The following is a 26,941-nucleotide window of genomic DNA, read 5'->3' as shown; positions in this document are numbered from 1 at the left end:
TAAGCCCGGCTGAAAGAAACAAATTAGGCCCGGCCCGGCCCAATAGAGAGGCGCGGAGGCAAAAGGAAAGAAGGATAATTTCGGTAACAACAAAAAAGTGTCCCACATCGATTCCGTAAACTCCCTCTCTCCTCTCTCTCTCCCTTTATATACCCCCCCTTTCTCTCTCTCTCCTCCCAATATATATACATTCAGATTTACTTTCATCTTTCCTCTCTGCGATATATATATATACCTCCCTCGCTCAATCCTTTCTTCAACCACATATATATATATATACACATATACAAACACGCAAAAACACACGCTGAAAAATCATCAATCGCAATTCAAAATCATCAATCGCAACTGTATTTAAGACTCCACCCTTTGAATTTCTTACCGCGCTCGCTGTGTACCCCCCCTTCGATTTCTTCGATTAGAACATAAAACCCCAGATCCTCTCAAATCCACACGTATAAAGGTCTCGTCTCTCGATTATTTCTTCAATTTTTGAATCCCTGCGCCGTTTGTCACTCCGATTTGTTTGTTTTTCGATGTAGTTTTGGTTGGGCCCCTTTGCATCTATTTTCTAATTTAGGTCAATTATTTTTTTTTTCCGATTTTGGGAAAGGGTATGATTGGGGATGCATTATCTTGATTAGTAATGGTGTCTGTTAGATTTCGTGGGTGAATTGATGGGTTTTTGATTTGATTCGTTTTCTCCGTTTGCCCTTTTCCCTTTATTGACTGAAAATTGAAGTGGGATTTCAAATTGGAAAGAATATTAGGAATCAAAGTTCTCCGTATGCAAGGGGTATTGACTTCTATCTGTTTTTGTTGTCACAGGTGGTAAAATTTTGCTCGAAATTCAACAAAAAGAAAGGGTAGATTTTATTTGATGGCAGATCCTCAAGGGTTGGAAGGTAGCCAACCAGTTGATCTCACCAGACATCCTTCTGGAATTGTTCCGATTCTCCAGTGAGATACTGTCCCGACTATTTTCAGTAGTTTACCGTGTTTATGTTCCATGTTTTATAATTTGGATGATATTTGGTGCAAATTATGCTTGAAACATTATCACATTGGATATGAAATAAAATCCTTGTTCAATGATAGATGACTTGCATTAAATTTGTCGGCTTAACGAATGATGGTTGTGGAAATACGAGTAGGTACAATATTTTTTTTTTTGGGTCGAAGTCGGGCAAATATTTATGAAATCAGTAACTCGTACGTGGGCTGAACTAATATGCCAAGCTCTCTCACGGTCTTAGCTCAGTGGCACAAAAAGTATCACTGAAAAAAAATGAACTATTTGTTTCATTGCCAAATGAACTATTTGTAGTGACATTATTGAAAGACTGTTGTATTTGTTTTTCATTGTTCATGTTGCGAACATTTCACAACTGGTAAATAAGTTATGTCTTGAGCAAAAGCTATGAGATGGTGTGATAGTCTGAAATTCATTATATGCGTTTTAGACTTTTAATTCGTGTGTATATCTATTAATATGCTCCGATTTGTTGTATTTGTGCAGAAATATTGTATCAACAGTCAATCTGGACTGCAAATTAGATCTCAAGGCTATCGCACTGCAGGCTCGCAATGCAGAGTACAATCCAAAAGTATGCATTTTGGTTTGCATCTTTTGTTAGCCTCAGTTTGTCAGCTCAAGTAAAAACTCATCACGTTATGGCCTCTCCATTTGCAATAGTTTCTATGAACATGTTTAGGACTCAAAAGTCACCTAAAATTCATTAGAATGGGATAGCCTCAATCTTATCTGTACAACATTACAGTCAAATCAAAATTTTCTTATGTATTCTTACGATTTTGTAAGTACACAGGAAATGAATGCACATAGGTGATTAGTTGTATAATTCTATGTCATTGTAACTTACGGTTACTACGGGGAAACTAGCATAAACTATGGCTTCTGTATCCTTTCAGCTTTTTCCTTAGGGGTGGCTAGTTTTTTTGCCCCCCTTTCATTGTACTTCGTTCCGTAACTCGGCCAAAACAAGTGAAAAAGTTCTCAAAAATTTGTTGGTTTTATGTGCTGTTGACTATTTTTATTGTATGCCACGCATACTTAATACGTACTCTTTAATGAGATTTCAGCGTTTTGCTGCTGTGATTATGCGGATTAGAGATCCAAAAACCACGGCTCTAATATTTGCATCTGGAAAGATGGTAAGTTCTGATTACTTACACTCGGGCATTATATTTGTATTAATCATGTGATTGTACTTCTTTTCATTCCTGGAGATGTGAACAAGCATGCCATGAGATTTATTGCATATTTATCTCCTTGTTAATTATTTTTCTCATTGCTGCTTCAGGTTTGTACAGGAGCTAAGAGTGAGCAACAGTCGAAATTGGCTGCTCGCAAGGTATCACATCATAGTATATGCATGCTTCCGATTTAATAAACAGTTTACTGGGCTGACTTTTAAGATTATCTAACAACCTTTTTCCCATATGGAATTTTGTGATTATCTTCTTTCCTTAATTATTTGTTCTCACCTTTCTATCTCTTTCAGTATGCTAGAATTATTCAAAAGCTTGGCTTCCCAGCAAAGTTTAAGGTATTGATCTAACCTCTTGACTGTTCCTTTGATGACTCGGTATTTGGTTTTTTGCTTTTCTCAGACAAGATTTTTTGCTGATCAGTTTCATGTGTGTCTTCTCTACTTGTAGGATTTCAAGATTCAGAACATAGTCGGTTCCTGTGATGTAAAATTCCCTATCCGACTCGAAGGGCTTGCATATGCCCATGGTGCTTTCTCAAGTGTGAGTAATTAATTGTCCCCTCTTTTGTTTTATTACGAAAATCTTGTGAGTACATAGGACTGGAAAACCATACGATAAAGTGCATAAAGTTCGTGACTATCTACGTGCTATTAATACATGACATGATTTTTCTCGTCAACAAATTGAATTGTTTCTAGAGTTTATATAAGTAAAGAATAGATAACACGAGGTAGAGTATATGATAAAAGGTACGTATTTTTAGAATTTCAGCTGTCAATGTCAATAATTTGGTACAACACTGATAACAAACAGAAATAGTCAAAACAAAATCAGAAACGATTTTATTTTTAGTACTATTTGTATCTACTTTACATTTACGGTGATATCTGTGTAATATGAGTAACATGGCATATTTCCTTTTTTGTGGTCATAATAACATTATAAGAACTTCACAGACCAGAAACCATGGACATGTTATATGACATACATCATGCACTGTATAAACTATGTTGTGATTTGCCATGTACAAATTATTCCCATGGAAGAGTGTTTATTCGTAAGTAAGGGTAAAAATGTCTTTGAATTAAAAAAACTGACCTTTTTGTTCTATTATAATATTCGAGTTACGTAAATATGTAACTGTGCTATTATAATTATTTAGTATTTATATTAAATTTTGTTTTCTACAGTATGAGCCAGAACTCTTCCCCGGATTAATATACCGGATGAAACAGCCAAAGATTGTGCTCTTGATTTTTGTCTCTGGAAAGATAGTTCTCACTGGTGCTAAGGTATTGAATATAGCTTTCGTTCGTTCTAATGCATTTCTTTCTCTCATGGTATTCTTACAGCTTATCATGTCTTAGATATAGTATAACATTTTTATGTGTTATTAACAATTTCAGGTCAGAGATGAGACCTATGCAGCCTTTGAGAATATATACCCAGTTCTGAACGAATTCCGGAAAGTTCAGCAGTGGTATGTCTAGAAACATACAACTGAAACATAAATTAATTTTATGCCAAGTATTCAATCTTGATACTGATTTATTAATTTAATTTCTTTGTCGTTTTGTAGATTTATCGAGAAGTTTGATGCCATCTCTAAAGGATCTTGAAGAATTCAAGGGAACCTTTGTTTGCACCTGCTGTGTGTGGGGTTTTCACCTGTAAATAACTTGTAGTGTTTAGCCAATTCGCTTAGAGATAACTACGGTTGGTTAGAGTGAGCCATTGCGTTGGCAATTTTTTTCACCTCGGCTTTTTTCGATCTGTATTTTGTACTTACTATGCGAAATCAAACTATTTGAGCCGATGCTCGTTCATCCGAACAGATCAAACAAATTTTTTTCCTGTGAGTTATAGTTATATGTTGCGTTCGTTTTGTCCTTAAACCCGAGCACAAATTTACGTTCAATTTCAAATACTTAACCCAAACATTACTAACTTTCTTCCATAATTTACATCAACTTTGTTGCTAGATTCTATTAGTTATAATCACTTTCTAAAACTTATCCAAGAACCATTTATCAACAATAAACTGATTGTGACTGCAAATAGTCCCACAAAATATCCCAACCCAAAAGGCACATTATACCAAGAACCCTCGTTCTCTTCTTCTTCTTCCTCATTCGTGTCGACGTTGTTGTCTTGTCCGGTAATCGTACAATTTCTTCTCAACAAATAACCGCAAAGTTTCGGATTCCCTTCAAAATCGTCAGCAGTGAAAGTATCAAATTGTCCCTTCCTCGGAATCTCCCCTTCAAGATCATTATTCGCCACGTTAAAATACGACAAGAAATTCAGCTCCGTCAAAGATTCCGGAATCTTTCCCGATAAATGGTTCCCCGACATATCCAATCTCTCCAAATTCACGAGGCCCGACAGCTGGTGAGGAATCCCACCGTTGAAGTTGTTGTTGCTCAAATCCAACACACGGAGGAGTTTCAACCTTCCGATTTCTTCCGGAATGTTCCCGCTGAGACTGTTGTTCCCGACTTTCAACCCTCGTGGTAAGTTGAAGAGGCGGTTGTACTGCAAGCTGTCGAACAAGAACGGGAGTGCTAGGTGGCTCAAATCGGAGCTCGTGTTGTCGGATATCAAGGAGGGTAAAAGGGTAATTTCGTACGGGAGATCTCCTGTGAGGAAGTTTTTCGTCAGGTTTAAGACGAACATGCTCGGCATATTCCCTAGCCATTTTGGAATCGGACCCGAAATCTTGTTGTAGGAGAGATTCAGTACTTTGATTCTCCTCAATTTCGAAATCCAAAAAGGGATTCTTCCCTCGAGTTTGCAACCTCCGAGAGTCAATATCTGCAGATTTTCGAATCCGCTCAAATTCAAAAGATCATTATCATCGGGCATCGGTTCGTCACTGAAACACCTGGACATGAATAAAACCGCGAGATTCTCGCAGTGCCGGAGAATTTTTAGAGCTCCGGCGACATTGGACAAGTAATTATCGGAGATCGAAAAGTGTGATAGTGATTTGAGTGAAGACATGCAAGGTGGGATTTCGCCGGTGAGTTTATTGTAGGCTAATCGGAGGGCGGTCAAAGAGCGGCACAGGCAGAGGCTGTCGGGGACTTTTCCGGTGAAAGTGTTGTTGCCGAGATCAATTGCCTGGAGTTTCTGTAGTTTGGAGAAATCGAGAACGGAAATTTCTCCGGCGAAGTGGTTGTTTCGTAAGAGCAGAGTGTTGAGATTTGATAAGTCTGTTAGGGAGTGGGGTAGGGTTCCGTTTAAGCTGTTTGTGTGAAATTGGAGCTGCTCCAATTTGGAGAGGAGACCGATGTTGTTCGGTATCTCGCCGGTGAATTCGTTCACGTGGAGCTCTAAAATGGTGAGATTAGAAAACAGAGAGATTCTACCGTCGATTGGACCGGAAAATTGGTTGTTGCAGAGAGAGATTTCCTTTAACGTACGGATACTGTAGAGATCGTTCGGCAGCCAACCGGAGATAGAATTGAAACCTGCTCTGAGAATCTGCAACTGCGAGCACTCGCCCAATCCGTGATAAATACGGCCGGTAAATTGATTCATGGAGAAATCTAGGGTTTCGAGAAACGGCGAGGCGGAGCAGATGGAGGAAGGAATCGCGCCGGAGAAGCTGTTGTTGCTGATATTAAAGGCGATCAAATTCAATCCCCGTCGCCGGAGGGAGAGAGAATCGACGGTGCCGTTGAAGCGGTTGCTCGACAGATCTAGTATTTTGATGGAGTGAGGAAACAGAGAAGGGAAAGCGCCGGAGATACGGTTGCCGGAGAGATTGAGGTGAGAGAGAGAGGAGAGGTTTGCCAGGAACGAAAAATCGGTGATTGCTCCGGCGAGGGATCTCTCCGGCAGCCATAAACGCGTCACACGGCGGAGCAGGCCGTCGCCGTCGCCGGTGCAGGAAACGCCTTCCCATTGGCAACAATCGTCGGCGGCGACGGAGGAGGACCAATTGAGGGGAGGGGAAGAGGAGATTTGGTGGTGGAAAGAGAGAAGGGAATCACGGTCGATAGGGTTGCAGGAAAGTACAATACTTCCATGGATGAGAAGAATTAGGTTGAAGAAGAAGAAGGTGAGAATTGACATGGATTAATATTATTTGAGCCCACTTCTCTTCACAGCTCTCAATTAATGGCTTATATATACATACATACATACACATATACATACATGTCGACAGAGAGCATCTCTCACTCTCTCTCTCTCTCTACACAGACTCAGACTACTGACTGAGTGAAGAGAGAGAGAGAGAATGTGTGTGTATGTGTGTGGGGTTGAGTCTCTCTACTCATAAAGGTACGGATGCGGAGATTGAGTCTCAGAAGTGGGGTTGCCAGAATTTCCAAATGCAGTAGACTTCAAGTCTTGGGGGTATGTATATACCACCAAATCAAATTCATTTTGTTTTTTGTATTTTCTAAATTTTATTTATTTATTTTTTTTGTTTGTAATTATATAGTGAAATTCATTGGCCGTATAATTATTTATTTGACCTCCACCACTATGGGTGCAAGTTGGAACGGAATTTCCAATTTCCGCCGGTTCCGATCCGAAAAGTTCCGATTTTGGAACAACTTTTTTCATTCCAACTTCCGAAATTCCGATTTCCGAATATTGGAATTGGAATTATATAAAATAAATTTGGAATTTTCGATTTCCGATCAGATTTAATTCCGGAATTAATTCCGAAATAATCCGATTTTTTTTCCGAAAAATACACCTATAAATAATATATATTATATAATACTTATTTTTCTGAAAAATACAACTGTAAGTTTTGTTTTAGGATTTTGACATAATGAATTGTTGTTAGAAGTTTTATTGGATATTATGTTGTGTTTTTTTTTTAACTGATTTTATAGTTATTAGTTTTACTTTTATCGACGTGGATGTTCTAATTTTTGAAATATTATGAACATTTTAGAAAATCTCTGCTAATTTTTGAAATTTTAAAGCTTATGTGATTTCCGATTTTGATCCGAAATCCGAAATTTCCGAGCCTTTTGGAATTGGAATGAATTTTTAGATTCCGAAAATTTTGGAATTGGAATTAGAATTGATTTTGTACTTCCAATTTTTTTTGAAAATTTTCCGAAAAGGCTTATTCCGATCCGATCCGATCCATCCGACTTTCACCACTATCCACCACTATTTGGTTGTTTTTCATTTGTGGAAATTGGAACATAATTTTCAAATTGTGCGACCTAAATATTTTGATCTAGGGACATTATTTTTAATTTCTAATTTTAAATTTCATTTATTAATTTTTTTTTTCCGACGAGAATTGGAATACATATCATATTTATGTTATATTACACTTGCAATGGAATTTTTGAATTCTGCATGTTCCAATCCGAAAATTCTGATTTTGGAATAAAAAAAAATTGCTCCAATTTTTGACACTGTCACTTCTGATGGTCGTGTTATTTATTTGACCTCCACCGTTTGAGTGTCGTTAAGTATCTCTCGAAGTGCACTTTGAAATTCCACTCTCGTATAATAGTTTGCATAACGTATCCTTCTTTTTTTTTTTTATTTTTTTTTAATTTTTTTTTGTGTGTGTACATATTTACATACGAACATGTCTAATTTTGCACAACCACATTTATTCTTATTTTTTTGATACTTCATGTTTTTTTGACAAAGAAACTGCTGATGTGCATCTCTAGCAATAACTCGCAAATCACACAAGATGTGACGAAGTTAGCCTAAAAAATATTGAATCAAACTCGAATTATAATTTTTTTGCGTATATATTTACATATAAACATGTTCAATTTTGCACAACCACACTTATTCTTATTTTTTGAATTTTCGTGTTTTTTGACGAAGAAACCTTCAACTGCTAATGTGCATCTCGTGTAATAACTCGCAAATCACATGAGAGATGTAAATCGTATCGAGCAAGTCAGATGTAATGAACTTGGCCTAGAAAATATCGAATCAAACTCAAATTTTATATATATTTTTTTGCCTATTTCATCAATGAAGTCATTCTTATAAGGATAAATTCCTATTTCAACCTTGACAACCAATGAGAGAGAAGCCCTTCTATATGGCAAAATATAGTAGAGTAGATAAAGGCCATTGCATACTTTGTTTTTAAGCTATATATATAAACCATCAAACTTTGACTTTTCAACACCACCATTTAGGAAGTTTCATGGAAATTTTAAAAAAAATCTCAAATTTGCAGTGTTACTTTTTCCCCAAGTTGATGAACTGTATATTCTCAAATTTTAAAATTGATTACTAATTGTGTTAATTTGCCTTGGAGATAAATATTATTATCCTGGACTATAATGGATTCGAGCTAGCTGACTCCTATGTCCCGTTTGGTTGGGAAGATTAATCACGACTAATCAAATAATTGAACTTTTACGATATTTTGTCAGTTAGTCCAATAACTTTTCGAATCGACCCGCAATCGTGAAAAGAAAAAAGACAGCTCTGATCTTGACTAATTGGTAAATTATTTAATGAGCTTCTCGTGATCCAACAATACAATTGAATATTCATATGATTATTTAAATTTATGGTGGTTAATGTTATCTTAAGAATATGAGTATTAAATATTCCCCAACATTGAAATTTATATTATTTATATATACTATGGTATTTATTTAATAACAATCCATAATATATAGTTATTACTTATTAATTTTAATAAGATTCTACACTTGCCATTTTCTTTTTCTTGTCAAAGTATGAAACATAAATAAATATGCCAGGTCAGCAATAGTGGTGTTTACGGAAAACAAAAAATTGAAGTCATAGTCTATATTATAATTAGTGGGAAAGTAGTTTAATCTCAAGACTTTGAAAAACCACTACATATGTTTCTATTTTATTTTGAGAAAATATACATTTAATAGAAGAATTTGGAAATAATGTAATATTTGTTTATCACTTGTAAGGGGAATTGTAAAAAGATATTTAAAAAAATAAAAATTTAAAAGTGATGTTTAATTTTGTTTTAGTGAATAAATTTCGAGTGTGACAGTCAAATCATATTTAAAAGAGGTAAAAAAACTTTAAAACTCTTAATAGGATTTTTTAAAGCTTAATAATTAGAATTCCATTTTGAGAGTATTGAGAAGAATTTAAAATCTTTACCAAACATTGCAAGTTATTGAATTGAAGTTTATAGGTTCATGAGATGCTGTACGTGGTGAAAAATATCGGGTAATTTTACAGCATAAATCTATATAAATAACTATCCACTAATCATACATATACACAAATGTGTGTTATTATGTGTAGATCAATTATGCAGAATCATTCAGTGTATTTAAGCAAGCGTAACATCTACAAAACCGAGTCAAAATTCAGTATGGTGCAAGTCAATATGGTCAATTGAGTTGTGACCCACTCTTCCTATAAAGTTTGTGTTCTACTCAATTTTATATGTCCAATTGACAGGAAAAGAAAAGTAGTTGTCGAGGATTAACAAAGTATTAAAATATATATAAGAGTACCCCAAATTTGAATTAACCAAAACATTTTAGAAGATTAATTTTAAATTTAGAAGACAAATTGTCCTTATTCTTAATTTTAAAGATATGTTTCTAGCGTATATAGACTATGATCTCATTCGATAACAATTAACACCGTCAACAAATTAATATAAGAAAAATTAATACCACCTATCCCAAAACTTAGTGGCACGAAACTCGGGCATCTGATTATCAAGGTAAAAGAAGAAATAGAGTATTTTGATATTATGAAAATCGATAATTTATTTTCTACTTGAACGGAGGAATACGTATAAGACTTGCAAAATATATTTTTGAGTGCAGAATAAGAAATATAGTTGAAGTGATTTCTTTGAAATTCAATTGAAGTTCCACTTTTTATTTAAGTTGCAATTTGCAATATTATATACTATACTTTTGTAATATAATGTAATTGCAATTAGTAAATGGGTCATAATTAGAGGCCCCTTGACTTATCCTTTGACTTACATTGAATCTTTATGCATGCTTTTCCTCATTAAAAAATGGATTTATTATTATTATACAAGTCTAGTTGAGAGCGCATATATATATATATATATATATATATATATATATATATATATATATATATATATATATATATATATATATATATATATATGAACTCGGAGCCAATCATATAGGTGCACTGGATAAATATACACTCTCGTATAATAGTTTCTAAACTCTACGAGAGACGTAAACAAAACTAGGCTAACCATGTGCGATAAATCAACCTAACAACTAACTGCTGACAACGGGATTCGAACTTCAATTATTTGACGCAAATTCTGTTTCTCCAATCGATGGACCATCTTTTATGGGACAAGTTTACCATAATATAAATGCATACATTTGAGTGTTTCTGTGTGTATTGGTATAGTGCAATGTCTCTACTGTAAAAGTTAGAATACCGCGTCAACTTGACTTTGAAGAAGACTTCACAATTTGGTGCACATGATATTTTTTTGTCCTCAATAAATAATTAAATATGTATGTTGAATAGTAAAATATTTTAACAATTCAATCCAAATTACCAATGAATTTACATCATTATCGTGTTCAACATACATGCACTAAAGTAAGTACACTTAAATCTCTATAAAATTAATAAAATCAAAACTAATTCTGTTAATTTAGCAAAATATTAAATTATCGAACTCGTTTTTATCAAATCGAGATCAGAAAAAAATTATTATTTGAGTGATGTTATTAATTTATTGAGGTAATTATGTAGAGTGATTGGTGTCTATCATGTCCAAATTCTAATCCTATGATTAGTACTAAAGACTTGTAAGTAACAAATAAATTGACATCCATTACGAGGATACAATGTGGAATTATTGATAGCAACTATTGTTGACCTAAATCCTTCATTATTTAACTTTCTCATTTTTTAAATAGTTTCAACTTTCATCCGTTTGCCATTCTCTTTCCTATTTTTGTGGAATAATTTCACTTTGCACAATATTTATATTTCATCCTTTTTTATAAAAAAGTTGAAAATGATCACACTATATTTTGAATGAATGTATTCATCAATGAAGACGTTCGAAACTAGCTTTCTGTTACGTCTCACGGTCAATAATGAATATTTCAAAATAAGTGTCGCTTAAAATTGGTTCACCAAGAAAGCTAATAAATATCAATAATCTATAGGAAATATATATCCACGAGTGGGTCCCCTTGTGGTTGCAGATCGAGCAGCAACACAACACTCTAAATCAGGGCCGAACAGCAAAGGAAGGAAACTGGGCTGATACCGAAGTTAGCACTTTGACGGTCAAGAGTATAGATATCAATGCTTTTGATAGAGGATTCATATATAATTATGAAGAATAGATATATATATTTAGCGACGATAAAACCCGTAGAACTGGGGTGGGTTCCTACATATAATCCTTTCTCTCCAGATCTTAGAGCCGCCTAAAACCAGGATGGACATACGAAAATCGTCGCTTTCGTCGTCGTTCTTACTAACCTTAGCTTCCACTTGTTTTCAGGTAGTCCGGACCATCATTTCCGTCTAAACCGCCGCTCGCCCTTTACCCATGCCCTAAGAAGTAGCCTTTTGCACGGAATCTATGCTTCTTCCTGCCTTTCAGCCGTAGCTGGTCATTCAAGCATTTAATGCAGGTGTCAGTACGTTAAATGCGCCTGCTCATGCAATAACCGCGCGCGCCTTTCGGGATCATGGCTGCACTTATCGAGCACCGCACGTTCCGCTCGGCTCTCGATGGCATACCTTCCTCTTACTATCGTTGTGGAAGGGCTGGGCCTTTTAAACTGGGTGACCCACGAATGTTCCGGGCCTCATCTCTTAATGGGCCTTAGCGTATTGGGTTACCCTGCAAATGGGCCGTGTCCAAGAGAGCCACTTATTGCCTGGATCAAGGTTGATTCTATATATATAAACTATGTATTTTTGTATATAAATTAGAATAAAATATACTAACTTATCAAAAAAAAAAAAAAAAATAGAATAAAATATACTATATGCAAGATAATAAAACTATTAATATTATAGAAATTTAAAAAAAAAATCTGAAAATTTGAAAAATAATATCACAGTACTATTTAGTAGTTTTAAATTTTAAGCATATTCGCAATTTGGATTTAAAAAAAACAATAATACATTGTAAATCAAAATTTTAGAAACCGGAGTGGAAAAATTATTTAAAAACCCAAAATTTTCGAATCTAAATTCATTTTGAATTCCCACTTATAGTATAATTGGAAATGCGAAAAATACAGCTTTTACCCTCAAGTTTGCAACGATTTCATATTTGGTCCCTCATGTTCACAAGAAAACACATTTGGTCCCTTATGTTTCAAAAATTCAACACTTTTAGTCATTCCGTCAATTTCCTGTTAAAACTAACGGAATCAAGCATGTCCCATCACTGCCTTAACTAACGGATTAACGGTAAATTGATGGAAACGACAAAAAATGTTAAATTATTGGAACATGAGGGACCAAATGTGTTTTTTGTGAAAATAGGTGATCAAATGTGAAATCAATGCAAATTTAGGAGGTGAAAACTGTAATTTACCAAATTAGAAATTAAATTACACAACTTCTTTTTTTTGGTTGGTAATTTCAGTTTTTACCACCATGGTCACATCACACCCCACCTCAACATTCAACAAAGTCAAATGACTCGTCGTCGTCTTCTTCTTCCCCACTACTACAATTCTTTCGATCTGATTTCCTGATTTCCAGATTTCATTAATCAATAATCTCCAAAATCCAAAATCCAAAATCTGATTCTCCATTAATCATAGTATTATATAACAAAGGTTTTGCTCAGATCAAAAAATTAAAAAAAAAAAATTTGAAAAAAAAAAATCGAACAAGGATTTAATTTCCAAGGATGAGACTCGCCATGGTCGATTGCCGGAGTTTGATCCAGTTCTGCAGATCCTTCCACCCACACATCAACAACGCCGCCAATTTCGCCAATCCAAATCCATCCCCGCCGTGCCGGAGCAGGACGCGCCGCTTCACCGCCAATTCCACCAATCCATTCTCGAATCACTTCTGCGATCGCTCCCCCCTCGCCGCCCTCGATCTCGTCATACTCCTCTCCGTTCTGGCCTCCGTCTCCTTTCTGATCCTCCCCTACTGCAAATTCCTCTTCCTCGAGCTCCTCCCGATCGTCCATGGCTTCGTCGTCGACCTCATCCTCGACGAGCCGCTGCCTTACATCGTCGGCTTCGTCCTCGTTCTGATCGGAATGATTCTCGCCATGGTCATTGACATCAGGCTGAGAAAATGCGGGAATCCTCACTGCAAGGGTTTGAGAAGGGCGATCGAGTACGATATCCAGTTGGAGTCCGAGGAGTGTGTCAAGTACGCGCCGTCGCTTTCGGATGTCTTTCACGACGAGAATGGGGCGGCGGAGCTGGAATTAGGGCAGGATCGGAAGGAATTGGAGGCTGAATTGAAGAAAATGGCTCCCCTCAACGGAAGGACTGTGCTGATTTTCCGAGCTCCATGTGGATGCCCTGCAGGTAGATTGGAGGTTTGGGGACATAAGAAAATTCGTAGAATCAAGAAATAATTTTTTAGATCTTTTTTTCTCTTTTACATAGATAAACTTTTTTCTTCAGTAGCAAATATATACCTGAGCCATGTTTGAGACTAGTTTCGTCTGACTATATACAATAAGTGGTGTTTTTTAACTGAGGTTTTTTAGTAATAAAACGGTTTTCGTGTTCTTATGTTCATGGAGCATTGCATGTTTTGTGATTAGTGAGGATAGTTGTCTTTGTTGTGCAGTGAAATTATGAATTCAGTTGCCGTTTTATTTGCAAAGTCGTCGTGAACTCAATTATATTTGCTATATGCTTCCGTTAATCATTCATCTGAGTGAAGAAAACGTAGATGTGAACAATGTACACTTCATCAAAGCCTTCTGCATATGCATGTTTTGATGATTGAATCGTTGATATAGCTCGTGTTTACTTTTCTTTTAGCGTATGAATTGTTCGGCGAAGCAACTAGTAATAATTGCAAGTATTCTTGGCTTATTATCTCTTATAGAACGATTTATGAGCAAGAATGCAGCTAGGTCCTTCAGAAATTGATATGTTTTTCATTTAGAATTAGTCCTCGAGTTTTTTCTAAAGAAGGCCAGTAATTTTGAACTGACATACAGCAAAACTATTGTGCATATGTTTCTGTATTTTATGCCACTTAGACAAGAAGAGTCAGAAGGTATGACTTCATAACTCATCTTCTATTGTAGCATATGTCGGAAGAAATTTCTTGCTGCTTCCCGAGTAATGAAAACGTTCGACTATTGTGGAAGATAAATAGTTATCTCTTGAGTTTCATGTAATTAAGCTTGAGAAATTTCCCATCCGTTTCTTAGTTGAACTGCTGTATGAATCGATTCACTTCTTAGTTGGTTTTGGTGTAACTTCCGTCTGGAAATTTGCAAATGCAGTCTTGTAGTTATTCTTCGTTTGTCGGAATTACGATAATCAAGTCCATTTGTCGATATAAGAATAGCTTGTCGAGATCAAGGCATTCTGGAAATCTGACATTAGCTCTATACATAATGTTTGTTCTCACATGTAAAATATGTTAACTTTTTGTGTGATTTTTTTTTTCTTTCTATGTCGTATAAAATTTATTTGCGCGATGTTCTATGTTTGAGCTCTGATAGAGGGCTTCATGATTGAACTGGCTGTGCACGTTATAAGGGTCGTTTGCGGTTCTGCATCTGAATTATCATTCTCGATCACCCTCGTGTTTCCGTTATTTAAATGAAATAATTTAGTGCAGTGCATAATATACAGTCGGAGAAACATTACTGCATACGGTGGTTCTTGTTACCGATTTGAGTGTAGAGATGAAACTTTGAAGCATTATATCATTTGCCCTCTTCTATCGGTTTCCTGCACTTGCAAATCCAATATCTTCGGAGTTCGTTGTTGTCTTGTTGAGTATGGTTTTTACAGAATAAAGTACGAAATCATGTCGATGCGAGATCTAAATTAACATCAATATGTACCTTGAACACACGCGCGCGCGCACACACACACACATATATATTGAGAAATTCAAATTTTGTTACAAATTAGGGAAATTGGGGAGGGGCAGGATGCAGACCTAGACCTCTAATCTAATAATAGAGGCTAAGTATCAACTCTCGGGTTGATTAATTTTCTATATAATATAATAATGATTCTATGGCGTAGTTTAAATTTTTTTCCGGTCTTTGTTTTTTTCTATCTTAAAAATAATATATACATATATTGTCGTAATTCTAAATAAGGTAAATAGCACTTACGCTCTCTACGTTTGAACTTTGTGCACATGACTCCCTTGTACTTTCGATATAACACATAATCCCCTAGTACTTTCAAACATTCCTCTTCCTAACGAGCATAATTACTTACAAAGTGAAATATTATAGGGGGTTTATGTGCTTATTTTAAATGTAAAAGGGAGTCACGTGCACAAAGTTCAACTACGTGGAGTTCATGTGCTTATATTGAAAGTACAAGGGGATCATTTGCACAAAACTCAAGCCACGGAGGGGTTAAGTGCTATTTACCCTTCTAAACATCAATAATTCAAGCATATTTCAAGGAGTTAATTGCAATTTACATTGAATTTATTTGTCAGCAATTTATACATAGTGTGATGAATAGTAATAGACTAGTACAAAATAAATGAAATCACAAGCTATATGATAAATAATTTCAAAAAAATACAATCTAATTTGGTGCAGTAAAAGTCAATAAATCCGGTCACTGAAAAGTTGACCAAGAATTTTCTGGAATTTGAAAAATACCAAATATACATTTACTCACTAATTCGAGAGAGGAAAAAAAAATTGTTTTTAAATAGGCCCTCTCCATCAACACGGCGTCGTCTTAGCGCCTCCGCACTCTCACTGCAACCCGAATCCCCACTCATCGGCAGCTCTAATTGCACCGCCACAATTGTTCGCTCCACCTCCGATTGACACATTATCGGAGATCGAATTGGAAATTCTGATTTATAATTTGATTTTTTTTTGGAAGATGAAATTTTTTGGATTGCTCGACCTTTTATTGTTTGGTTGCTTCATTCTATTGATACATGGCATCACTGAATCGGCGGCTTCTCCTCCCCTCAAAGACCCACTCCTCGGAGTTTCTCCTGAAGGTGCGTTCTTGTGATCGTCTTTCTGTAATGTTCCTCTGTGTGTGTGTGTGATTGATTTAAATTTGTTGTTTACGTATAATATTGAATTTAGAAATGAAAATTTAAAAATAAGTGGATGTGGTGCAGATGAGAATTATTTTAAGGGATTTTCTTCATCGAGCATGATCAAGTGCAAAGATGGATCAAAGAAATTCAACAAGTCCCAGCTCAACGACGATTTCTGTGACTGCACTGATGGCTCTGATGAGCCCGGTACTCTTTTTCACTCGTTTGTACTTTGAATTATTTAATCATCTTAATAATAGCAAAGTTGGATTCTTTGCCACTATACGGAACCCAGTATTCGATCAATGCAGTGCATTATTTTAAGTTTTATTATAGATTGAACATTAGCCTGTTTGATGAATTGGGTACTTGGCTGGGTTTTGCAGGAACATCAGCTTGCCCGAATGGGAAATTCTACTGCAAGAATGCTGGACATTCTCCACTTATCCTGTATTCGTCTAGGGTCAATGATGGGATCTGCGGTAATCATACTTTTACTTCTTGTACTTATATATTTTTGAACTTACGAGAACCATTTTAGTGTGAAATTTACGAACTTGTGGTCAATAATGAAAGATTGCTAGAATATTAGACTTGGGTTAATTTGATGGGAATCTGTACCATGACCATTGAACGATACATTGCTTGATATTAGAATTCACTTTATACCAGAATTACGTGTACTCACTGTAAATGAAGTAGAACAGATATTACTCGATCCAGAATTGATGTCTATTGAGTAATTTGACCAGTCCATTTGACTTTTTTGGAGTTCAGTAGTATGAATAAATTACTTGAAAGATAATCCAACTTTGCAATAGCAAATTTTACATTCAATTGTCGAAAGATTGTATTTTCCATCAGATTATATTTTTCTCTATGTCATTTTCTAGTTTGTTATCCCATTGTTGCTTAAAATTTAGCATTTATTAGTTTGTGAATGATGGCATGTATTCAAGCGAGGTATACTCATACCCTAATTCCCTAGCCAGTGTCTACTTAAATTTTACACGACCATCTTCATTTGTATTGTTATTGAAGTGCATTATAAGTTTCTTTTCTTTTCTCTTTTTGGGGGGTGGGTGGGGTTCAATACTTGGTCAAATTTCGAACACACTTTCCCAAATCATATCATGTTTCAACTTGTTTTCTACCCTTTAAAGCAGCAGAATATCTGGATTTTCTATTCTGGTTTTATTTCAGTGTCTTTTTTTATCGCACATCGTCACCTTTAGGACTTAAAGTTGAACTTACACAACTGGGGCAGATTGCTGTGATGGGAGCGATGAGTATGATGGTAAAACTAAGTGCCAGAACACATGTTGGGAGGCCGGAAAAACAGCAAGAGATAAATTGAAGAAAAAAATTGCCACATATGTGGAAGGTGTCACTTTACGCAGGCAGGAAATCGAGAAAGCAAAATTGGCCATAGCCAAGGAGGAAGGAGAATTGTTGAAGCTAAAGGATGAGGAGAAAATACTCAAGCCATTGGTTGAAAAGCTCAAGGGTATGTTTCTCTTCTTTTCTTTAATTGTATTTAATTAGTATTTGTGCGATGGGAGTTGGACGAACTATCCTCCTAAAGCCCCTCAGTCCTCCAACCCCCCCACCCCCCAAAAAAAAAAAGAAAAAAGAAAAAAACAATCTGTATTGGAAACTTTGTTACCCTTGTTGTAGCTTAGTGCTCAGAGATTTATGCTACCAGTTACTTATCAAATTATCTGTTTCTTTTTGCCCTATCTTCGTGAAGAGCGCAAGGAACAGATAGAGAAGGTTGAGGAAGAAGAAAGGTTGCGGATAGAAAAAGAAGAGAACAAAAAAAAGGAAGCTGAAGAAGCTGAAAAGAAGGAAACCAAAGCTGAAGATATTGAACATACGCATGATGATATCCAAGATAATATCGGGACAGTTGATCAACCTCCACAGGTATAACTAAGTTGAGTTTGCATTTCATTTGAAGGTTTAAATTGTAAATTGAGCTCTTTTTTCTTCTTTTTCTTTTAGTAAATGACTATTTTAAACTTCAGATGCATTGGATACGAGGTTCATTGCTTGTTGTGAGACAAAAATAGTTAGACTCAGATTTAAATTGATTGCAGCTCTCTCAATAAGTTTTAGCTTTTAGGTGATGTGTTTTGTGTATGCGCTCATATTAGTTATACGTGAATGTAAGTTTGAATACATGCTTATGTTCAAATAGAAAACGTTACTACCTGTAAATACCCCTTTCACCGAGGAAAATACACTTAACTTATTCTAAGGAAAATGATATAGTCTGACTATCCTGTTGACTTCCCTTGTTTAGCTTGGTATTTATTTTATCCTATTCCTTATAATGGAAGAATTTAGTTTGTGGAACGAAACATAAGTGTTTAGACCTTCGTTTTATTCGCTTAATTGAAATCAATGTCTGGCATCGATGAATGATGTGGGTGTGATTATCTTTGCACCTAATTCGTTTCTTAAATTTTGACAACCATAAATATGATGATTATTAGAATTATGAGGAAGAATATCGCAAAGCTCTCAACGATCATTCCATTAAGGATAGACTTCCAGATAATGGAGTAGAAGGTTCTATTGAAGGCTCTCTCCAGGTTCAATCTTCTTCTATGGGAAATATCGTTCTTCAAGATTTATTTTTTTTAATCGTGCATTTTGATAATTTACTTCTATTTTGTTAGGACGATGGACAACTAGAGGAAGGATCCACTTTTAGTGACAGTACTGGTCTTCATACTGAAAATCAGGTAAAGTGTTTGGTGAATGCTAGCAAATTTTGGTATGGAATCTTTCACCCTGTTTCTAGTAATGATCCACTTTCTAGAAATCGGACGGGTCGCATCGGAATTTGCACCTCCGGAAAAATTCCATTTTTTTTTCAGAAGTGAAAAACGAATTCCAAAAAAAAGGAAAAACCGAATTTTTGGAAATTGAAATGAAATAACTCTCCAAAATTGGAAATTCTTGGATCGGAATCGGCGCAATTCGGAGAATTCCAATTATTAGTCACCTAAAATATAAAATGCATACGTCTACTTTTTGGACAAAAAATGGAATTTTTTGAATTATTTTCTGAAATTGAAACCGGAATCTCATATATATATATTTATATTCCTACACCGATACAAAAAAATTCGGAATCGGAATTTTCGGATTAAAAATGAAACTGTTCCAAAATTGGAAACTTTCGGATCGGAATCGGCGGAAACCGAGAATTCCGTTTCAATTTCCACCTCTAACCATGGTTCTTATAGTAATTTCAGTCGCTATCTAAATTACTGATTCTCAGATCCAAATATCCCAATAACTTGGAATCCTTATCCAACCTATATATTAAGCAACATTGACAACTCTTATGTGTGTTCATAGGATGAAGGGATAACTGAAGATACCGAGTCGTTATCAAGGGAAGAGTTAGGTCGCCGCATCGCATCACGGTGGACAGGTGAAAAGACCGATCAACACGAGGAGGTTGATGCTTCTACTCCAGACAAGGATCATCAAAATATCGACGAGCTCTCAAATGAAACCAATTATGACGACGAAGACAATGCCTATACATCAGAGGAAGATGAACATAAGTTTGACGACGATGATGATGATGACAGCAAAGACCAGATCGATGATTTTGGAACTGATGACCATTACAATCCAACTCCGTCGCAAAAACTCGACTCTGATGATGAATCGGACTTTTCTGGTAAAAAAAAAATTTCCTTTTTTTTTTCTGGTAAACTAGTTCTTTGTCAGAATCCCTTTTATATAGTCTAAATTGGTCAGATATAAGTGGCACAAGTGGCTCGTCTTGGCTGGAGAAGATACAGAAGACGGTGAAGACCATGCTTGACGCTGTCAAATTATTCCAGACGCCTGTTAATATATCTGGTACTAGAGGGTCTTGTCGTAATTTTTCCGCATTTAATCGACGTAAATCCAACGTTGTAATATGTTTTCTGTTTTCACTTTGCAGACGCTGCACATGTCCGCAAAGAGTATGATGAATCCAGTGCTAAGTTATCCAAAATACAATCGAGGATATCTAGTCTGACGAAGAAACTAAAACAAGATCTTGGTATATCAAAGACAGACACAAAATACAACCTTTATATATATTATTTATGTTACTGTATTTACATCTCGCAATTTTTATAAGTCAATATCTCCATTTTTATACTGCAGGTCCAGAAAAGGAATTCTATTCATTTTACGGTCAATGTTTCGAGACCAAACAGAATAAGTAGGAAAAAAATTCTTAGTTATTCTTCATCACATTTTTCGATTATCAAATGTTTATAACATCTCTTAATTCTGGGATACAATTTCTTGTTCAGATATGTTTACAAAGTCTGCCCTTTCAAGCAAGCTACACAAGTGGAGGGTTACAGTACAACTCGTTTGGGGTAAGCCCATTTTTAGCACATGCTAGTTCACTCTAAGTTTGTATTAACAGTCAATATAATCTTGACGGTCCTTACCCAATCCCCTTGCTCGAACCTTCTAGAAGATTTTTATTTTTCCAAAATTCTCATCTCGTATGATTGTTCAATTTGTGTAGGAGCTGGGAGAAATTTGAGGACTCTTACAGAGTCATGCAGTTTTTAAATGGAGATAAATGCTGGAACGGCCCCGATAGAAGCATGAAGGTAGACAGACTACTTATATATGACCGTGACATCTTAATTCACTATTAATATGTTCTGAGCGATTCACCACGGCATTTACTATCACCAGACGAAAAGGAAATATTCAAATTAACTCGTAACAAATTGAACGGCAAATTTGCAACGACACGTGTATGTCAAAGCACCTAAAATTTGTTCTTGAAGTAGGATAAACGGCATTTATAAGCATGTTTTTGTTTTTTTTTTCCTCCAAATTTTTTATGCGATATTTCTGCAACTTACCATTTTTTTGGATACCATCTTTGATTTGAACAGGTCAAATTAAGGTGCGGCTTGAAAAACGAACTTACGGATGTTGACGAACCAAGCCGTTGCGAGTAAGACTCTCTCTCTCTCTCTCTCTCTATATATATATATATATATATATATATATATATATATATATATATATATATATATATATATATATATAATGTTTTTTTTTTGTGTTTTCAGGTACATGGCTTTGTTAGCTACCCCTGCACTGTGTGTTGACAGTAGACTTAAGGTTGTTTTATAAGCCTGCTCCTTTTTTCGACACTTTCAATCAATTGCACTATACAATTTCGTACATCACCAAATTCTGATTGTTCTTTGTTATTTGATGGATTTTTTTTATAGGAGCTGCAAGATAAGTTGGACTCGTTGAACAAGCAACTACCACAGTTACACGACGAGCTATGAGCACACTTTTTTGATAGGTTAACTGAGAGCGCATGCTTTCTCTACTAAGGTTATATTTTTCTCCTTGTCTGAACTCCGTCTTCTTTATCTTGGCGAACTTGCCGATTCTTTGAGTTGCTTCAGCTTAGTTATCCAAGAAATTTTACACACTAAATTATGGACTTCTATATATAATTATGGACTTCTTTTTTTTTTTTTTATTTAGAATTAGAACCCTACTGCTTTGTGAGTTAGCTTCTTCTCGCTCTTTCTCTCACACAATAAATTGAATTTCTAAACTTGGTCTACTATAATCCTTTTTTTTTTTGGGAAAGTTGCAGCTTTTATCCCTCAAGTTTGCACTGATTTCACATTTGGTCCTCCACGTTCACATATTAAACACATTTAGTCTCTCATGTTTTAATAAGTTAGCACTTTTGGTTATTTTCGTCAATTTATCGCTACTCTGTCAGTTAATGCAGTGATGAGCACACGCTTGATTCCATCATTACTAACGGAAATTGACGGAAATGATTACAGGTGTTGAACTTTTGAAACATGATGGACCAAATGTGTTTTGTGTAAACATGGAGGACTAAATGTGAAATCGGTGCAAACTTGAGGGACCAATGCTGTATTTTTTTTTTATAATAAAAAATCCTTTTCTTAACAAGTTTTGCCTGAATAAGCAGCCATAAGGTTCCTCTTCATATGTCGGTTTGACTAAATATGATTGACATAGATATTTATTACAATTGGTAGGAAAATAATTTTTATTTTCGATAATTCTTTTTTACTTTATTTAAAAAATGAGTACCTACCAAAAATCTAAAGCGTAACTATAATTAGTAACACCCTCTGGGTGTTAAATATTGCACCTAGAAAATGAAGTAGGTATAAATTAAATTAAATCCCACTACAAAATGGACCACGATATGAATAGGTCCAAAGATGTCCACATCAATAGTTAACTTAGTTTTCAATGTTAATTATAAATAATTTACAACACACAATCAATACAATAAAAGTAATTTTTAATACCAAATAATCATATAATTTTAAATACTACACACAAGAATTGATGATAGTAAATTTATAAAAATAAATATTTTGTAATAAATATGGTAGTAAACTTATAAAATCAACACTGCGACATTTTAACAAAATATGGCAGTTTAATATATGAATATCGATAGCGAACTTCTCAAAAATTGATTGAAAGTTACTAGTGAACTTTTAAAAATTAGCTGACTGATTACAAACTTGTTAAATCACTTAAAATTGACAATGACTTCATATAATTTGATGGTGAAACTTTTGCAAATTTATAATTGTTGTTTTTATTTTATTATATATATATATATATATATATATATATATATATATATATATATATATAAAATAAAATAATACACAAGTTCTAGACATTCCCCTAATAAAAAAAGTATATACTAACTTTGAATTTCCATTAGTCAATTGTCTTTTGAGTTGGCGAAAAGCTCACCGGTTGTTTCCTACGTGTATTCTTTTATTTTTCTACATTAATAATTAATTAAATTAATTTCAAATAAACAAAAATAAAGTGCGAATGTGTATTACAGCGCACACACACATCTAAAAAGTAAAAAAAATAGTTATTTATTAATAGTTAAGTAGGTCAAATTACAGCCACCTCTAGGTTAATTACGAATTTTTTTTTCTTATTCTTTGTGTAATTAGACCATTCGCCTCAGTTAGTAGGTAAATTTGTCACTGTAAAATTGGATGTGTGAGACAGTACATAGTTGATGGATGATTGTAATTATTCAAACAGAAGGGAAGTTTTCGTAAATTAACATTACCTTTAGGGGGTTCTTTGTAATTTACCCTAATAATTAATAGGTTAATATACAAAAATAAAACAAAGAGGGGTATGAGATATTTATTTGTGGGGCATATACTATTAGATAATTACAAGCTTGCCCCCCAAGTCAATTATTCAAGTAACCGTCTACCGATATTTAATTTTTATTTGGAAAACAAGATCTAGGTTTAAGTGTGATTATTTTTGACAATTAGATTTGAATTATTCCTCAAGAAATCTCATATAATAATAATAATAATAATAATAATAATAATGATAATAATAATAATAATTAATAAAAAAAAGTGAAAAAAAAAGCCAAAAAGTATTTATTCTAGTGCCGTAAGCCTCTATTTGTTGTTCCCACTTGCAATTTCACACAAACCGAAAGACACACAGAGAGAGAGAGAGAGAGAGAGAGAGAGAGATAGATGGCGAAAGAGACGAACAACAACGGCGACGCCGGCGAGGTTTTGGTCGGTGATAAGCGGCCGAAAACGAAGATCGTATGCACACTCGGCCCCGCATCTCGCTCCGTCGCCATGGCGGAGAAGCTCCTCCGTGCGGGGATGAGCGTCGCCAGATTCAATTTCTCACACGGATCGCACGAGTACCACCAGGAAACCCTAGACAATCTCCGCCAGGCCATGGACAACACCGGCATACTCTGCGCCGTCATGCTCGACACCAAGGTACTTTCTCTCTCTACCTTTTTTTTTTACCGACTTGACCTTAATTTTTTTTTGTCTTTTTATTGTCTCCACTTTTTGGGAATGATTTTCGACTTTGCCAATTTCATCGATCTATTGATCTGTCAATTTCGTTAATTAGGGTTCGTTCTTCTTCAGTGTAGATTTGAATTTGATAGATGTAACTGAGCACTGAAAGTCAAACGGATGAAAATTGAATTTTCGTAAACGTCTTTCAGATCTAGTTATATGTATTTGTATAGTACTGCGATCCGCATGGATACTATTGGATTTGCGATTAATTTCTGTTTCCTCCATGATTCATAACTGCCCCTATTATTTGTGAATTGAATAATTTCAGTAAACAGTAGCCCTTTTTACTTGTTCTTTACCATCAATATTTAGTTATACAAATCACTGAGCAATTCATATATCAACAGGGTCCTGAAATTCGAACTGGGTTCTTGAAAGATGCGAAGCCTGTCCAATTGAGACAGGGACAGGAGATCACAATATCCACCGACTACGAGCTCAAGGGTGATGAGAAAACGATCTGCATGAGCTACAAAAAGCTGGCCGAGGATGTAAAGCCTGGAAGCGTGATACTATGTGCTGACGGCACGATCTCCTTCACTGTCTTGTCTTGTGACACTAAACAAGGCTTGGTGCAATGCCGTTGTGAGAACACTGCGGTTCTTGGTGAGAGAAAGAATGTCAATCTTCCTGGGGTTGTTGTGGACCTCCCGACTTTGACCGAAAAGGACAAAGAGGATATCTTAAACTGGGGAGTGCCTAATCAAATTGACATGATTGCACTTTCTTTTGTCCGAAAGGGTTCGGACTTGGTGGAGGTCAGGAAGTTGCTTGGTGAACACGCAAAAACCATCCTTCTTATGTCTAAGGTCAGTTACCATTTCCCTTTACTAATGAAACGTTGTTTTATCCTGTGAGTTATAGTGGGGATTTCATATTGTAGTTCGACTGCGTTTCTATTATCTCCCCTGCTACAGTTTATTTTTGCGATCCAAAGACAGAAGCTGGGGTGAAATGGAAACACAGTGTTATTTTTGGTTCTAATCTTTAGGGGGTAATGTACTAATACCACTATTGCAATCAAGAAACCTATCTTTTTTGTGGATTTCTGCTATGATTTATTTGTCTTTTATCTTTTTGGTCATGTCCAGGTTTGTTATTGTGTATGATTTGTAGTTAGAGTTTCGTATGGCTTGCTAGATTGAAGATATATGGGACATTTGCTAGATTTCTTTTCGTAGTTAACTGTTGTAGGATGAAATTGCTTTGAGGTTTATATAACTCAGGTGAAGAAATTTGTTATATGTGTTTAAGCATTGAATGTGATACATGAAAGGGGATAATTATAATCTCTGTGCTAATGTCCTTGTTGATTGCGGGTTTCGTCTTTCCTCTTGAGTCTCTCAAGATTGGTAAAAAAATAAGGGATGTTCATTTGCATGTTCTTTTGGGTGTCACTTGATCATTATTCTTATATTATTCTTTTCCTTTTACTTTCTCCCTATTAGGTTGAAAATCAAGAAGGGGTGGCGAATTTCGACGAAATCCTGGCCAACTCGGACGCCTTCATGGTTGCAAGAGGTGATCTAGGAATGGAAATTCCAATCGAGAAGATCTTCCTGGCTCAGAAAGTGATGATATACAAATGCAACATCCAAGGAAAGCCAGTTGTAACAGCAACACAGATGTTGGAGTCCATGATAAAGTCCCCAAGGCCCACCCGTGCAGAAGCCACAGACGTAGCCAACGCCGTTCTCGACGGAACGGATTGTGTTATGCTTAGCGGTGAAACAGCGGCAGGAGCTTACCCAGAGCTCGCAGTTCGCACCATGGCCAAGATCTGCATTGAAGCTGAAAGCACAATTGACTATGCAGATGTTTTCAAGCGTATAATGGCGAACGCACCCGTTCCAATGAGCCCGTTGGAGAGTCTGGCTTCATCAGCCGTTCGAACCGCCAACTCAGCAAAGGCGTCACTTATCTTGGTGCTCACCAGAGGAGGAAGCACCGCCAAGCTGGTGGCTAAGTACAGGCCTGGACTGCCGATTTTGTCTGTGGTTGTGCCGGAAATCAAGACCGACTCTTTTGATTGGTCGTGCAGCGACGAGTCGCCAGCTAGGCACAGTCTTATATTCAGGGGTTTGGTGCCGATTCTGTGTGCAGGGTCCGCTAGGGCTTCTCACGAGGAGTCGACTGAGGAGGCACTGGAATTCGCTCTTCAACATGCTAAAACTAAAGGGCTGTGCAATGTTGGAGATGCTGTTGTGGCACTTCACCGTATTGGAACTGCATCCATTATCAAGATTGTGACCGTCAAGTAATGAATCAAGGAGCATATTCTTGTTTGATTCTGTGTTATAATTTTTTGCCCTTTGGTGGACAAATTATCATGAACTCTTTTTTATTACTGCTTCGTGTTTTATGTTTTTGCGGGCGTTTGGACCTTTTGTGTCGTCCACCTTAATTGTTAGGCCTGTGAAGGACCCCTTTTGATTCTAGTTTTGTGGCCATATAAAGATGGCAAATATCTATTGATACTCTGTATCTTTTGTCGTTGCCCTCGAAATAAGATTCTCCCTCCTCTCTCTCTCTCTCTCTCTCTCTCTCTCTCTCTC

At 35.8% G+C, this 26,941-nt stretch overlaps 5 protein-coding genes across 7 annotated transcripts; 4 read left to right on the top strand and 1 right to left on the bottom strand.

Moving 5' to 3' along the window:
* Positions 1 to 170: 170 nt before the first annotated feature.
* On the top strand, positions 171 to 4,130 carry LOC105963226 (TATA-box-binding protein). Of its 3 annotated transcripts, XM_088813042.1 has the most exons (11): positions 232 to 463; positions 829 to 960; positions 1,520 to 1,607; positions 1,830 to 1,920; positions 2,104 to 2,175; positions 2,325 to 2,375; positions 2,526 to 2,570; positions 2,683 to 2,775; positions 3,426 to 3,527; positions 3,642 to 3,715; positions 3,815 to 4,130. In XM_088813042.1, coding segments are annotated over exons 4-11 (447 nt in total). In that variant the 5' UTR covers positions 232 to 463; positions 829 to 960; positions 1,520 to 1,607; positions 1,830 to 1,911; the 3' UTR covers positions 3,816 to 4,130. The 3 variants fall into 3 exon arrangements, with proteins under 3 accessions (XP_012843067.1, XP_088669167.1, XP_088669168.1); XM_012987613.2 differs by lacking the exon at positions 1,830 to 1,920 and having other exon boundaries at positions 171 to 463; XM_088813041.1 differs by having other exon boundaries at positions 174 to 463; positions 1,520 to 1,920.
* A 12-nt stretch (positions 4,131 to 4,142) lies between these two features.
* LOC105963225 (receptor-like protein 2) lies at positions 4,143 to 6,576 on the bottom strand. The gene has a single exon (XM_012987612.2). The coding sequence runs from the start codon at positions 6,313 to 6,315 to the stop codon at positions 4,234 to 4,236; it is 2,082 nt and encodes a 693-aa protein (XP_012843066.1). The 5' UTR covers positions 6,316 to 6,576; the 3' UTR covers positions 4,143 to 4,233.
* A 6,318-nt stretch (positions 6,577 to 12,894) lies between these two features.
* Positions 12,895 to 13,949, top strand: LOC105963224 (uncharacterized protein At5g19025). The gene has a single exon (XM_012987611.2). It carries the CDS (start codon positions 13,100 to 13,102, stop codon positions 13,787 to 13,789), a length of 690 nt encoding a protein of 229 aa, XP_012843065.2. The 5' UTR covers positions 12,895 to 13,099; the 3' UTR covers positions 13,790 to 13,949.
* Positions 13,950 to 15,902: 1,953 nt separating this feature from the next.
* PSL4 (calmodulin-binding protein) lies at positions 15,903 to 21,973 on the top strand. The gene is made up of 16 exons (XM_012987609.2): positions 15,903 to 16,389; positions 16,516 to 16,641; positions 16,821 to 16,916; positions 17,702 to 17,941; positions 18,185 to 18,360; positions 18,933 to 19,031; positions 19,119 to 19,184; positions 19,807 to 20,137; positions 20,218 to 20,322; positions 20,408 to 20,509; positions 20,617 to 20,674; positions 20,769 to 20,837; positions 20,993 to 21,080; positions 21,375 to 21,436; positions 21,555 to 21,606; positions 21,720 to 21,973. Exons 1-16 carry the CDS (start codon positions 16,266 to 16,268, stop codon positions 21,780 to 21,782), a joined length of 1,857 nt encoding a protein of 618 aa, XP_012843063.2. The 5' UTR covers positions 15,903 to 16,265; the 3' UTR covers positions 21,783 to 21,973.
* Positions 21,974 to 23,918: 1,945 nt separating this feature from the next.
* On the top strand, positions 23,919 to 26,915 carry LOC105963221 (pyruvate kinase, cytosolic isozyme). The gene is made up of 3 exons (XM_012987607.2): positions 23,919 to 24,296; positions 24,734 to 25,195; positions 25,835 to 26,915. Exons 1-3 carry the CDS (start codon positions 24,036 to 24,038, stop codon positions 26,645 to 26,647), a joined length of 1,536 nt encoding a protein of 511 aa, XP_012843061.2. The 5' UTR covers positions 23,919 to 24,035; the 3' UTR covers positions 26,648 to 26,915.
* Positions 26,916 to 26,941: the final 26 nt, after the last annotated feature.

This window comes from Erythranthe guttata, chromosome 14 (genome assembly GCF_056151865.1).
Source record: "Erythranthe guttata isolate IM_541 chromosome 14, IM_541, whole genome shotgun sequence".
In the NCBI taxonomy this organism is placed as follows: domain Eukaryota; kingdom Viridiplantae; phylum Streptophyta; class Magnoliopsida; order Lamiales; family Phrymaceae; genus Erythranthe; species Erythranthe guttata.
The sequence above is the reverse complement of the archived record's forward strand: the minus strand, read 5'-3'. Positions and strand labels throughout refer to the sequence as shown.